At 36.8% G+C, this 16,223-nt stretch overlaps 1 protein-coding gene across 13 annotated transcripts in view; it reads right to left on the reverse strand.

Annotated features, from left to right (window-relative positions):
* Myh10 (myosin heavy chain 10) overlaps positions 1-16,223 on the reverse strand; it is a 151,468-nt gene that overhangs the window by 111,836 nt on the left and 23,409 nt on the right. For all 13 annotated transcript variants that reach the window (XM_021238035.2, XM_004857505.4, XM_021238036.2 and 10 more), the window contains one exon: positions 12,915-13,071. In XM_021238035.2, the coding sequence (XP_021093694.1) occupies positions 12,915-13,071 (157 nt within the window). The remainder of the gene's footprint in view (positions 1-12,914; positions 13,072-16,223) is intronic.

A 16,223-nucleotide genomic window follows, 5' to 3' on the forward strand; every position in this document is an offset into this window, starting at 1 on the left:
ATGCAGTGGACTGCAGTGGCTGGTAAGTTATTTGGGCTCAGACATCATCCACGAGAGAGCAGCTGGCCGGTAGCCATCTTGGAGAGTGGCCAATTGAGCTCGCAACTCAGAACAGCTACAGGCCAGCTCCATCTAGTGGTTCCCAGTGTCACGGTGAAGGGGCTAAATTCAAGTCCGCAGGAGGTCAGGCATCGGAGTTCAAGCAGGCAGGAAGCACATGGACTGTGGCAGACTCAGCAAATCTGGTTCCAGCCTCATAGCAAAACTAAAGGTCCAGGCTTGCTGGGATTATCTACTACCCCACCATAAACCAAAGGCTGGCTTGCTAGGATTAAATAACTCAGATCTGGACTCTGCTTATGTTGTCTACCAGTAACAGCAGAGACATACCTTGAATTGGACCTTTTTTCCCCCTTCTTTTTTTTTTTTTTTTTGGTACCGGGGATCAAACTTGGGACCTTGCGCTTGTGAGGCAGGCAGCAGCACCATCGAGCTAAATCCCCAGCCCTTTTTTTTTTTTTTTCTTCTCTTTTCTGGTTTTTATTCTTGTTCTGTTTTATTTTTTTCTTGTTTTTACATGAGTGTGAACATGGTTTCTAGGTTTTTGTGGTGGTTGTCCTGTTCTGTTGTTACTTCTTCCTTCTGTCTTTCCCTCTTGTCTTCCCCAGTTTCCCAAAGTTTGTATGATCCTTTGTCCTTCAGCCCTGCTTCTAAACTGTTCTTCTAGTTCTCTATTTACCCCCCTCAACCCCTTCTAAATCTTCTCCCCTTCAAGTAAAATTGCCATATTGAGGGCCTAATTATTGCACACAATTTTCTGGCTCATTGTAGATTTAGTTATATAACCATAAATCTAGTTTAGATGGTTAAAGGTGGCAAATCTCGTTACTACAGTTTGTCATTTTTAGGCTGTGTTTGAAGCTATTGTTATTGCTGATTGTACTACTTTAGCCAAGGTGACATAATTGTGCTAATTGCTTGTTCTTCCTGGTACACCAAGACTGAGATTGCCCAAGGGTCTTAAAAAATACTATAGGCCAGTGCCAAAGAACCAGGAGCTGGTCCAAGTAGGTAGAAACTTCCCATACCCAATAAATTGAAGTGGCAGGATCTTGCAACAGACTCAAAACCCAAAAGCCAGCTGCACCTGGAAGACACCTCTAAGAAGTAGTCATTTCCTAAGGGTTCTGAATACTGGTAATAAATCTACTTGCCATATGCAATCTACAATCATCAACCAGGAATTAAACTAAAAAACAGGGATTTTTTTTTTTTTGGTACTGGGGATTGAACTCAGGACCTTGTGCTTGTGAGGCAGGTGGCAGAACCACTGAGCTAAATCCCTGGCCCTAAAAAATAAAAAATAAAAGGAAAATGATAAGACATTTAAACAAGATGCAACCCCCTAGACTTTCAGCTTACTAAAAGCAAACTCAGGAGGCAATGAGGTGGAATAATATGAAAGCCACCCACCTGGACTCTCTGAAATGGTAACAGAAGTAACAAAACAGGTAAACAAGGCTCTAGAAAAATTCACATCAGGAATAATTTCTCAGATACTTACAGAGATGGTGACCAAAATGAAAGACATGCTTAGTAACTCTAAAGCATATAAAAATAAAAAAATAAAAGAACTCAGGAAAATGATGGAAACCATGAACACCCAGCATAGGAAAGAAATGGAACCCATAAAACAGATTCAAACAGATCTAGGAGATTAAAAATTCCATTGAAAGTATACACAGCAGAATGAGCCAATGTGAGGACAGAATATCAGATATAGAAGACAGGATTGTGGTTAGAGATCATAAAAAGAAAGATTTCTTCAAAGATAACAAGGGAGGGGCCAGGGATTTAGCTCAATGATTCCGCTGCCTGCCTCACAAGTGCAAGGTCCCAAGTTCAATCCCTGGTACCAAAAAAACCAAAAGAACAAGGGACCATGAGAAATCAATCCAGCAGCTGCAGATGATGCAAAGAAGAATAACCTAAGATTGATGGGAGTCAATGAAGAAGTAGGAGACAGCACAAATGACATTAAAAAAAACCCTGTTCACAGAAATAATGGCAGAAAACATCCCAAACAGGGAAAAAGAATTTGTCATGCAGGTAAGTGGGGCACATAGAACTCCAATTAGCCATGATCAAAAAAAAAAAAATCTTCAAGGCATATAATAGTGAAGATTCCAGAAATTCAACACAAGAATAAAATATTAAAAATTGTTAGAGAAAAAAACAAAATCACCTATAAAGGAAAGCCCATCAGAATCACAGCAGACTTCTCAACACAAACCTTCAAGTCAAGAATAGCTTGGAGTGAAGTATTTCAAGCCCTAAAGGAAAACAACGTCCAATCCAGATTGATGTACCCTGCAAAGCTATCTTTTAAAATTGATAGAGAAGTAAGATTCTTCCATGACAAAGAACACCTGAAGAAATTTATGAACACAAAACTAGCATTCGAAAGTATTCTGAAGGATATTCTAGAAAGAGATGACAAGGATTTTTTTTTATACACACTTTTTTGTATTAAAAAGAAAAGCATAATTACTACAAATTACAAAGGACTAAAGCAGGACTAGAATAATGAATGAATCACTTCAGCCTGGGAAGTAGATACTCTCAATAATATTAATGTTATAATACAAGCTCATTCAAGTATTTTACATTTTTTTGTCCTTTTAAGTGTGATATCCTAGCACATGGTAGAGATAATGTACTACAAGTGTAAGGTGGCGCCTTCTCCGCAAAGCCAGATGACGAGTTTTCCTCTCCATTGAGAAATAGGCTGTAAGTTCTAGAGATGACAAGGATTACAACTCCATGAACCCCAAGAGAATGAATCCACCAGGAAAGGCAAGAAATTAGGAGGAAAGAAAGAGCCAACAACAGGAAAATAACATGACAGGGATAAGTCAATACATTCAGCTATAACAATCATTGTTAATGGTCTCAATTCACCAATCAAAAGAAACAGACTGGCAGAATGGATCAAGAAGCAAGATCCAACAATATGCTGCATATAAGAAACCCATTTTATTCAAAAAGAAATTCACAGACCGAAAGTCAAAGGATGGAAAACAATATTGCATGTGACAGGAACCCAGAAAAAAGCAAGGGGAGCTATTCTATTTGTAGACAAAATAGACTTCAAGTCAGGACTAAGAGAGACAAAGAAGGTCACTATATCCTTGTAAAGGGAACAATCAATCTGAGAGGAAGAGATAACAATCATGTGCAGCAAAGAGCAGTGCACTCAATTATATAAAACAAATATTAATAGACATGAAAAATCAAATGAGTACTAATACAATTGTAATGGTGGACCTCAATACCCCACTATCACAAATAGACAGATCAACCAGATGAAAAATCAACAAAGAAATGTCAGAACTGAACCAAGCTTTTTTTTTTGGTACCGGGGACCTGGAGCTTGTGAGGCAGGCAGCGGAACCACTGAGCTAAATGCCCAGCCCTGAACTAAACTTTTGAACAAATGGATTTAGTAAATGTCTACACAATATTCTATCCCACAACATTAGAATACACATTCTTCTTAGCTGCACATGGGACATTCTCCAAAACAGACCACATACTAGCTCATAGAACATGCTTAAGTAAATCAAAAGAAATGAAATTATCCTATGCATATTTTCAGATCATAGTACAATAAAATTGGAAATCAATGGCGAAAGAAGCCACAAGAACTTCATAAACACTTGGAAATTAAACAACACCCTCCTGAACAACCAATGGGTCACAGATGAAATTAAAGAAGAAATCAGACAGTTTCTACAATTAAATGATAATGCCAATACAACATATCTTGGGGAAGTATGTAGGCCTGGTCATTTTGTTTTTATCTTGAGGCCTGGCCTCCAACTGATGTGCCTCTGGCTACAGTTGTAATGTGTTTTTATCTTTTGTATTGACTCTCTCAAAGGCCCAGCCCTATCTGCCTATAATATTTTTACCTAACTTAGCTGTCTATAATGTATCTCTAAGACCAGGAACAAGACAGAGATGTCTGTTCTTATCATTTTTATTTAACACTGCAAAGCAAGAAAAAAAAGGCATAAATTTGGAAGGTGTAAATAACAACTCTCTCTTCAAGAAGGAATAATTGTCTTGACAGAAAATTTGAAAGAATTTAAAGGAAAATCAATCTCCCAGAATAAATTAGTTTAACACAGACATTAAAAAGTTAATATAAAAACAGTTAATATAAAGGGGCTGGGGATTTAGCTCAATGGTGCCGCTGCCTGCCTTGCAATTGCAAGGTCCTGAGTTTGATCCCTGTACCCCCCCCACAAAAAAAGTTAATATATTTTTCAAATCCTACTTCTATATATAAAGTGATAATTGGAAATTAAAACTTCAAAAGTTTCACTTAAAACTAAAAAATATGAAATGTTTAGCCACACTCAAATATTTGTCTAAAAAAATGTGTGTAAGAGAAGTGTGCTAAAAATTACAAACACTAATAAAAAAACTGCTTATGAATTGGAAGACTGAATATTGTTAATTCTGCACCAAACAAATGACTTACAGATTTAATGCAATCTAATCAAAATGTCAGCAGGATTTTGGGAGGGAGGGAAGAAACTGATAAACTGACTTTAAAATTTATATATGTGGAAAACCAAAGGAATTAGAAGAGACAAAACAATTTTTAAAAGAACAATGATGGAAGACTCACTATTTGATTTCAAGATTTATTATGAAGCTACAATTAATCAAGTCAGTAAGATACTGATGAAAAGATAAACATATGGATTAAAAAAATAGAGAATCCCACAACAGGCTTTGGTGATATTCAACAAAGGTACAAAGGTAATTTATTGGAGAAACAAATAGTGTTTTCAACAAGCAGTGCTATGACAATTTGATAGCCACATGCAGAACAAACGAACCTCAATCCATACCTTGAAAAATTAATTCAAAATGTGTATAATTGGAAGGAAAAAACTGCAAATTACTTATCTAATACAGGATGTGTAACTGGCAAGGACAGTTTTCAAAACTAAACAATAAGAAAATAAACTATCCAAATTTAAAAAGGTCAAGATTTTGATAACACCTATGATATAGAAATGTCAAGTAAGTATATCAAAGATGCATAAGAGAAATGCAACTTAAAAACACAATGAGAAACCATAACAGACCTGTTAGAAAGGCAACAATTTAACTGACAATACCAAATACTGATAAAGATTCAGAAAAACTAGAGCTCATCTGTTGCTGGTAGGAATGTCAACTAACAAAGCTGCTTTGGAAAACAGTTTGGGAATTTCTTACAAAGTCAAGCATATACCTACTGTGTGATCCAACAATCCTATGCCTACAATTGACTCAGGTGAAATGAAAACTTTACTCACATAATTTAACCTATTACTAAAACTTGGAAACAATCTTCTCAGATGGTGAAAGATGAACAAACCATGTAACATGCATACAATGAAACACTATTTAGGGCCAGAAAGGAGAGAACTACTGGTAAATGATCTCAATGCAGAACGCGAATGAGAGAAGTCACACTCAAAAGGCTGAATTGTGGATGATTATGACATTCTGGAAAGGGCAAAACTATAGTATTTATTCCTAGCATTTATTTATTTTTGGTTATAGTAACTGGCAATACATAAGAAAGCTACTGATTTTTATACTTTTAACTAATCACCCTATGAAATCAGTTTTATTCCTTCTCTAATCTTTACACCCTGCATGACCTCATTTCTTAGTTTTCTTCATAGCATTTATCACTACTTGATACTGTTTTTACTTTTTGTCCGTCCAATGAGACAAAAATGTCACTGGAAGGGTTTTACTATATCTTAGAATTTTACAGGATGAGTGATCTTGCCTTTTGTCTTGTATTTCCACAGTGGATGATTCCATACACAGAACCAAGGAAACTACAATTCATTATGAAATATTCATTTTCCTGACATAAAATGATGCTCTTTGTTCCTGTTTCTGTTTTTAAGTTTACTTTAGTTGGGTGCTTTCTTTTTGTATAGAATTGGCTATGGTATCTGCCCATCCTTAAACTTTTTTTGTTTTGGAGGGTACTGGGGATCGAACTCAGGACCTTGCGCTAGCAAGGGGGACGGCAGAAACTATAGGCTAAATCCTCAGCCCTGCCTTAAACTTTTATTATTTCGTTATTTTGAGTTGTCTTTTTTGTAAATGACATATGATTGTATTAGGCTGTCTCTTACAGGATGTTAAAGGTATTAATATTTATTGTTATAAATGTTACATATGGTGTCACACGTTTTCAGACTTTCGAAAATATTTCTTGGTGTTTCAATAGCGGGATGGCTTATTTTCCTTGTTTTTATTTCTCCTAATGTAGAAAACTTACACCTCATTTCAAACAATTTTTTAAAAGTTTTTTATTAGTATATGTTTGAGATACATAATGAACAGATTCATTGTGGGGAGTTGATACATACACATATGGCACATAATCCTTTTTCATCCTCCCCCATCAACCTTTACTTGTCAAGGTTCACATTTTGATTCATACCAATCCTATTTTTTTTTTTGAGACAGGGTCTCACTATGTAGCTCAGGTTGATCTTGAACTTGTGGTGATTCTCCTGCCTCAGCCTCCAAGTGCTGGGATTATAGGCATATGCTGCCATGCTCAGCTCTCAATCCTATTCTTAAAATGCTTATTCTTAAAAATGAGTGTAGTGGGTCGGGAATTTAGCTCAGTGGCTCTGTGCCTACCTCCTAAGCGCAAGGTCCTGAGTTTAATCCCTGGTACAGGAAAAAGAAAAAAAAAAAAGAGCACAGTATGTGTCCCTATTACACTAGGGGAGCATTCAGTATGTCAGACATCTTTCAATACAGCTGCTCAGCATTTACTACACAGAGGAGGCATCCTTTACATCACTATAGAGTGACTGGTTGTTTCCAGTGTGTGTCAGAAAGTACTCAAGGTTAAATTCCAAGCATATCCAATCTGTCCATTAAGAAATACAGCCAGAGTGAAAGAAAGAAGCAAAAGGAATCTCTAGAGTGTAGGAGAAGGCAAGCCCAAGGAGCAACAAGCCCAGACTTGTGGACAGAGGGTTGCAGGTGTGTCTCCAAGGGTGAAAGACAGAGGACATTACGTAATGATTTCTATGTATTAGAAGAAGATGCATAGTATTGTCAGATTAATGCAGGCAATCACAAAACTGCCCTGTTCTCAAAATAGGAGAACTGCTAGCCTTAGGAAAAATAGCAAATTATATACAAAAGGAAATGCAATCATAGGACAAATTATTTAAATATTGACTACTAAAATCCAAATCAAGTGATTTAATTTCTATCAGAAGGTTAAGTGAGTTAAAATTCATTTATACAGATAATGACAGAAATAAAAATGAAAGAAAAATGGCATAGGCTTGTTACTTACAAATATGTACACATATGTAGATAAATTGTACTTTCCTCTAAACAAGGAATCCAGGGTGGGAAGGGTAGAACAGGTATTTCCTGTTTTTTCAATCACATAATAAGCTTTATCCTACTGTGTATTTGTTGTTTTAACTATCTTCACATATTTAATAAAAAAGTAAAAAATAATTTAAGCTGTTTAAATTTCACTGACAAATTGTAATTTTGAGGTTATACAGATTATTCTGCACTGTTAGTGGCTTAAATCCATTTAGATAACATAGGAATCACCTAGTAGTTAAGATCTGACAAACATTACCTCCAAAATTGTTTGGGCTTTGTATCTTCAAGATACAAAGATAAATTTTAGACAATTTCTTCAGATTCCCCCATTGGCTCTCTTCTGGTTTAGTTTATTTATCTTTGTTTGTGGTGTTGTATAACCATTATCATTCCTAAGATTTCTCTTTACCTGGTCATATTTGCCAAATATTTGTTTATTTTATGGTATTTTCAGGGAACAAGGTGTTAGTTGTACTGAATAGTTCTATGAAAGAATGTACTTTGTCCCAACCCATTAATAACTATCCATTTTTCCTATTGTTTTAGTTGATTTTATTGGGAAGTGACACACAGAAAAGCTTGTAAATTATCATAAAGTTGCCTTTTAACTATCTTGCTGAGTAAAAGGCCTAACTCCTCTACAAATTTCTGTTTACTAATAAAAACACTGTAAGTATGAATTGTTTCTTAATGTGACTTGCCATAACCGATATATGTTTATATCTGATTTGTTAATTTCTAAAGAATATATTACGTTTTTATTTCCTCTTTCACCAAAAAAGCCATATAGCTTAATGACTAATAGCAAAACCAGAAAGTACCCAACAAACACACTACCATAAAAACTAACCCAGTTGGAAATCTTTTCATTGTTAATATTATATCTTACTACACTACACTATGGTCAGAGAATGTAGCCTATGATTGTTTTCTTATAGGAACTGAGATTTTTCACTGGTATACTACAGAATTTATGCCAACTTTGCAAATGTGTTCTCTGCTTGATGGGCAGCAGTACTATATGCACATCTTTCAATTAAAACTTCCTAAATTGTGTTAAATTGCATTTTTATATCCCCCCACCTTAATGTGTCAAATTCTGAGAAAAGCATGTTAAGTCTCCATTTATAATCTTTTTTTCTCCTGTTACGGTGGTTCACATTCTCCTTGTATTTCTAATAGCTACTGGTTTAGATATTTGGCGCAATGATAGTGGTACATAACCAAGTATCACCTGTCTCTCCTAGATGACCATGTCACACTATTTCTACCTCTAATCTCCCCTCCCTCCTCCTCACTCTCAGCTAAAACCTCCCTGAGAGCATTTTCATAAGCTCTTAACATCAACCATATTTGCCTACATACCTATACACCCTGTTTCAAAAACCTGAATGTTAAAGGAAAGAGCACGTTCTTTTTTGAGGCAATGGGAAAGACTAGTAAATTTAATGCCAATGTTAGAAGCCTATAAATAAAAAGGTAGAAGATACAGTCACATCTCAGAATAATCAACACTGAGAATCCTGAAAGACTGAAAGAGATGTGATCAATATCAGCAATGAAGGAACTGGGAAGTCTGGCCTCGGACAGGAGTGGATACAAGAGTGGATGCTCTATAAATCTGGCTCAAGAAGCGGGGCAAGTTCCTCTCTAATGGCTTCTAATTTCTCTGTGGAATGAGAAACTACCAGCTGGGGAGCAGAGAACCATGTAGGAACCCAGAGATCTGAAGCATGAAGAGATCTGGAGTTGTCATTATGGACAGTGAAACAATTATCCCACTAGAAAAACAAGGTAGGACTGGCAAGTCATGTTAAGAGCAGTATCAGGGCTTATGGTTATGAAATCACAGCAGTATCAATCTGTTCAGCTTGTGAACTAACTCCAGAAGCATCAGCATCCCAAATAAAGGCACTAAAGAAGACGAACACCTTAATTCACCCAGCATGAACACTTTGCCAAAGGAGCAAAAAAAGAACAGGATAAGGACAGAAGGATGCTGAAATAAGATCATGACTCTAAACTAAATGTAGAAGAAAGTGAAAGGGGCATTGTTAATATATATAGGGAAAGTAAAACAACCAATAGACTGGGGATCCACATGGAGGCAAAGAACACTTCAGGAAACTTCTGGATTAGACAACAAATATGGGAGGACACTGTCACAGAATTTCTGAAATAGTATTTGAAAAATCAGGTAATTTCAAAAGATAGCAATATTTATGGGACTATATAAACTAGTGGCATAAGTAACATCCAGACACTGGATTGTTCATGAAAAACTAGGACGCAACACAGGGTTATGGCAAATCTTTTTTTTTTTTTGCTTAAATTCTTTTATTAGTACATTTTAGGTATACATTTACATTTATCATTGGGTGGTTGTATCTGTACATGATGTATCTTGGTTCTGATTTTTTTCCCCATTACCTGTGCGCCCTTCCCTATTTACATAGATTCCGTTTCCATTTTTTTCTTTTCTCATAATTTTTCCTTTCTCTACTTTCCTTTCCCCTTCCCCTCCCACTTCCCCTACCCCTTTGGACCTTTTCTTCCTAATTCAAATTATCAATTATTTGTTTTAATCGTTTTAATCCTTATTTACACTTTCAGTTTCTCACACTAGAGAAACTATTCGGTATTTACACGTGTCCTATTTATTTCACTTAAGAGTATGGCCTCAATATGCATCCATTTAGCTGGTCATAGCAAATCTTGAGGCAGAGAGAAAATGATGTGTTAGAGGCCAGAGGCATCAAGGAGTGAGGAGAGGAACCAGAAAGCAGGCTGCTAAAAATTGATGAGTGCAGGTGAAGGGGATACCGCTCCTCTACCGAAGCAAAGGGGTGAAGGTTTAGCAGCTGCAGGGCAAGCAAGGTCACACCGCATATCCCAGGATGATTTGGGGGATGATGCAATCTTCACTGAGTGGGCTCAAATCCCTTACTAAGGGGAAAGCCAAGTTTCAGTAAAAGCCTGGAGAAAAAGAAATTCATCCAATGAATCTATAGGGCAGTTTGTACATCAAAGAGTGGTAGTTACCCTAAGGCAAAAATGAAAAAGCACATGGTATGATGGAAACACAACTGAGACCAGGAAACAAAAGAGAACAGAGGCGTTGACTTTCATTCTAAGACTGCAGGAAGACGGTAGAATCTCAGGTCTTAAATATTCATGGTGGCTCCTGGAGTTATTTTTTGTTCTGTGTCTAGGTTACCAGAGGTTAGTAGCAGTTCTGGCTGCCTGCTACCAAAAGGAAGATGGCTAGGGTGGAGGTCATGGTAAGATGTCAAGAGCAAGCCACATGGTGGTGGCTCTGGATTGTGGGGTCTAGGTGACCTCAGATAATTATGGGGGATTCAATGTTACTGCATTCAGTTTCTAAACACAGTACTGCTAATGAGAAGTCTGATGCTAATGATTCCCTTTCCATGGAGATCATGTAATTCTGACCTATCTGCCAAACTGTTGAAGACTAGGTGTGTGTCTCTTCCTTTTAATAGTCCTGCATGGTACTTTTCAATCTGATGACCCAAGTCTTTCTTCACCCTAGGTGAGCTTTTTCAAAACTATCATTTCTTTGATGGAAATGAAAGAGTCTATATCTGCACTCTATGTTTCCTACAAACTCTTAAGTTCCATCAGTTTCTTTTCGTTCTGTGTGCTAGTGTTCTGACACAGTACTTTAGTTTCTAATTGTGTCAATTCCACCATTCTGTGCTTTTACTAAGTATGTGATTTTTTCGTAATGAAGTTTATGTCAAGAATTCAACAAATACTTGTTGAGCAACTACCATGCATTATGCAGCTCTGTATTTTACCAGTACAGCATTCCTTATAATTAAAACATAAGAAAAAATTAAGACCTCTTTTGGTTGCATTTTTAATTAATAGAGATAATAATTTTATTTATTTGATAGGGTTGTCAGTATGCATAAATAATACAAATAAATACACATAGTATGCATTCCTATGCCTGGCTCACAGTAATTTTCAATAAATGTTCATTAAGGTTCTAACACTAACAATGATGATATTAATAATAATAATATGCTCATAGGCTACATCTTCCTCATTCTGAATTCACACAGCTGGTTTGGTAACCCAGTAATGGGATATCACATTTATCCCTGTTAACTATTATGTTAGATTCAATTCCCCATTCATCCCATCCAAAGATTTAAAAATTGTACTTTCATCAAATGTATTTATGAGCCCTATCAGTTTCATGTCACCCACAGCCTTTACAGGTATGCACCCTACTTCTTCAAGTACAGTTATACTGATAAAAGTGTTGAAGAGCATACATGCCCTCTGGTGTACATCCTGGCAAAACCTCACCAACCTCAGTCATTCACTGGTACCTCTAACGCAACTTCTCAGCACATGGCCTGTGGCTAACATAAGAGATGGCAGGGTGCCATGACAGGTCCTAACAGCCTGCTAACAACGTCTACTGTGTTTCCTTTTCCTAAGAAGCCTACACTAATGTGGTGAATATATTCATGTTTTAAAGACTGTTCTCTTAACAGATTCTAGAATCTTTCCTGGCACATACATTAAGCTCAGAGGTCTGGGGTATTATCTCCACTTTAAAAATTAGAAAGATGCATGGCAGCCTGTTCTTAGCCTTCTGGGATCTCCCTTTCTCTATCATACTTTAAGGAGCAGAAGGTCACTAATTTCAAATGTGACAGTATATTTTTTTAGACGAGACTGTGGCTTCAATAAGTGAAGGAGGGCATGTTTCCAATTTCTTCTCCCATACAAGGCATTTTAGCTTACAAAAACATCTCCCCATAAACCACTGTGTGTAAAGCAATGACTCAAGTGAAGGACTCTTTAGACTTTTATTTCATTCTGATCCAATTTTAGTATATGTGCTGCCAAAGCGAGCACTTCATTCTGATCCAAAGGAAAGCAATCAACCAACTCAATGTTTTTTAACTTTTGTTTTTTGTTATCCCTTTTATGCAAATTTAAATCACAAAAAATACTAATTTTTCTTTGGCCAATGAACCATGCACCTTTCCTATTATTCTGCTTGATGCTTTTGTTTTTTGTACAGTGCTAGGGATGGAACCCAGTCCCTCACATATGTTAGCCAAGTGGTCTACCACTAAGTTACATCCCCAGTCCACTCCTGTTTGTTTTTAAAACTAATGTAATACAGTGTTAGCTACACTGGCTTGTGGTGGGGATCAAATGTATATAAAAACTAGATGCTCTTTAATATAAAAATTTATATAAAGTATTGATATGAAACAATAAACATACTTCCCAGCAGAATATGGCCACATTGTCTATTCTAATCTGAAGAACTCATGATTTTTCTATAGTAAGAAAAATAAAATTTTTAAAAAGATTAAAATCTTTTATAGGCTAGGTTGAGACATTAAAAAATCCTAAATAAGATTTAATAAATTCTGAATATTTTTCATTCTAGCATTTCCAATTACCTTGAAGCATGCATCTGTAGGCAGATTCAGATATAGCATAGATGTGTGGAGGCATCTCATGACGTTTCTTCCCTCTGTACATTTCAATGATATTCTCAGAGTAAATTGGAAGGTTCTTGTAAGGATTTATGACTACACAGAAGAGTCCAGAATAAGTCTAGAATAAAACATAAAATACAGTATTAAAAAACAAAAGCCTTGCATTTATCAGTCTGGGTACAATCAGAATACAGCAACAATATGGGAATTTAAGCAGATCTTTATCTTTGAATAATAAATATAGCCCCCAAATTAAATTTAGCCCATAAAGCCAACTTCTGACTATGAACCACAAATACTTCTCTCTCAGAGTTTGTTAAGGGGCACTTTTCTGGACTCAATTTCCTCACCTTTAAAATAGAAATAACGTGTGCTACGTGACTTCAGCAGACTACCGTAAGGTCTGAACCATATGTTATTTGCCCTTTCAGATTCATTTTCTCCTGAGTATAGAAGTTACAGAAAGCTCATTAACATAGTTTCAGATCCCACATTGCAGTTAATCTTTAAAAAACAACACTTGGAAGGAAGCTCTCCGCCTCCATCCCAGGCTCCTAGGGCAGAGAGGCTCAGCCGCTCTCAGCACCCGGAAGCTCCCCGCCTCCATCCCAGGCTCCTAGGGCAGAGAAGCTCAGCCGGTCCCAGCACCCGGAAGGAAGTTCCCCTGCTGCCATCCCAGGCTCCTAGGGCACAGAAGGTGAGCTGGTCCCAGCACCCGAAGAAAGCTCCCCTGCTGCCATCCCAAGCTCCTAGGGCAGAGAAGGTGAGCCGTGTGGGCGTCAGAAGCACCCCCTCCCGTGGAAATGAGAAGACACGTAAACAAGTCTCAAAAACAGACTTCTGGATCACCTACAGCAACCCCAAATGGGAAGCGAGATGGAACGGTCTGATCCTCAACCACCTGGACTCTCTGAACTGGCAACAAAAGAGGATCTGGGAAAAATGAAATCAGAAATAATTACTCAGATAACAGCAAAGATTTTGCTCATGGTGCAGGACATGATTAATAAATCTAGAGAGGACACAGATAAAAAAATAGAGGATCTGAGGAACATAATGGAATCCCAACATAGGAAACAAATGGAATCCATAAAACAGATACAAACAGATTTCCAAGAGATTAAAAACTCCACTGAAAGTCTGCGCAGCAGAATGAACCAATGTGAGGATAGAATTTCACATATAGAAGATAAGATTGCATAGGGCTGGGGATTTAGCTCAGTGGTTCCAGTGCCTGCCTTGCAAGTGCAAGGTCCCGAGTTCAATCCCTGGTACCAAAAAAAAAAAAAAGAAAAGAAAAAAAAAGAAGATAAGATTGCAATTAGTGAGGAGGAAAGGAAAAATTGCTTTAAAATTGTAAGGGAACACAGGAAATCAATCCAGCAGCTGCTAGACGATGCAAAGAAGAATAGCATGGGACTGATTGGAGTCAATGAGGAGAGAGAGAGTGCAGATGACATAAAAAAACTGTTCACAGAAGTGATGGCAGAGGACTTCCCAAGGAGGGGAAAGGAACTTGACATACAGATAAGTGAGGCATATAGGACTCCAGCTAGCCTTAATCAAAAAAATCTACACATAGGCATATAATAGTTAGGATTCCAGAAATCCAACAGAGGAACAGGATTCTACAAGCAGTGAGAGAAAAGAAACAAATAACATACAAAGGAAAGCCCATCAGAATCACAGCAGACTTCTCAATGCAAACCCTGAAGGCAAGAAGAGCTTGGAGTGATGTATTTCAAGCCCTAAAGGAAAACAGTCTCCAGCCCAGATTGATGTACCCTGCAAGACTATCTTTAAAAATTGATGGAGAAATAAGATACTTTCATGACAAAGAGCACCTCAGGAACTTCTTGAATACCAAACCGGCACTCCAAAAAATTTTAGACAATACCCTAGGAAAAGACAATGAGGATCACAACACCAGGAAACCCAGCAGAATGAATCCACTGGGCGTGACAAATTAAACCCAAAGGGGGAGAATCCAACAAAAAGAAAAAGTCATGACAAGGCTTTTAAAACTTTTAACTTCATCTCCCTAATGAGGGTATAATTCAATCTTATTATTGTACTGATTAATATTTTTCTGATTCTAGAGTTGCACACTATTCCTTGTGCTATAATGGCTATTTATCATCTTCTTACGTCTACATTTTAATTGGGTTGTCTATTAATGAGCTCTAAGAATTCTTTATATATTCTGGTCATAGGTTATATGTATTGTAAATATGGTTTGTTTAAGGACTACTTTTCATTTTAATGATGTCATTTGAAGTTCTAAATTTTGATGGAATCCCATTTATCAATTTTCTTCTTTTATACATCATGTTTTTTGTACCCTAGGTAGTTCCTGCCTACCCTGAATTCATAAATATTTTCCCTTATAATTTCTTCTTGAAGTTTTATACTTTTAGGCTTTCTTATTTAGGTTCATAGATCCCTTCAAGTTATTTTCATGTATGGAAAAAAAGGGTTGAGGTTAATTTTTTATATATGGATACCAGGTGTTCTAGTGTCATTTGCTGCAAACACTCTCTTCCTCGGCTCTGGAATTGAGTTTATATTCTATAAAATGCTAATGTTAAGTGATCTTTCAAAGCTCAGTGGACCATATATGTGTGGTTCTATTTCTAGATTCTCTGTTTTATTCAAATGATCTATATGTCTTTCCTTACACCAACACTGCCTTGATTGCTGTAGCTTTAGAAGAAGTCTTAAAATTAGGTACTAAACGTCTTACAACACTGTTTTTGTTTTTGGCTTTTCTGGGTCCTTTGTACTCCTACATAACTTTAAAATTTCAATATCCAATTCTTCATTTATAGCAAGTATACACAGACCTGAATTTTTATATATACCTTGTGTTTTCTAATCCTGCTAAATTCAAGTACAAGTTCTAGGGGCCCCTAGAGATTTCTTAGTGTTTTCTCTGTAGATGATCATTTCATCTACATAGAAAGATTTTGCTTCTACCTTGCCAATCCTATCCTAGTTGTGTCATTTTATTGCCAGGCTATTTTGGTGGGGACTAGGTTTCAAAGTTTAATGGACAGATAAAGAGTAAGCATATCTGCCCTTGCTCCCCACCTGAAGAAGAAAGCATTGTATCTTCTCCATTTATATAAGGCATTCTCGCTGGAAGTGTGCAGTACATGTCTTTAATCTGTTGAGAAGTTTCTGTTCTGCTTCTAGGCTCCTGATAGCTTTTACCATGAACAGCTGTAGAATTTAGTCCAATACTTTTTCTCCAACTACTGACAGGATCAT

Source organism: Heterocephalus glaber, unplaced genomic scaffold (genome assembly GCF_053883595.1).
Source record: "Heterocephalus glaber isolate CG9 unplaced genomic scaffold, H.glaber_assembly_v1.0 deba00001564, whole genome shotgun sequence".
In the NCBI taxonomy this organism is placed as follows: domain Eukaryota; kingdom Metazoa; phylum Chordata; class Mammalia; order Rodentia; family Bathyergidae; genus Heterocephalus; species Heterocephalus glaber.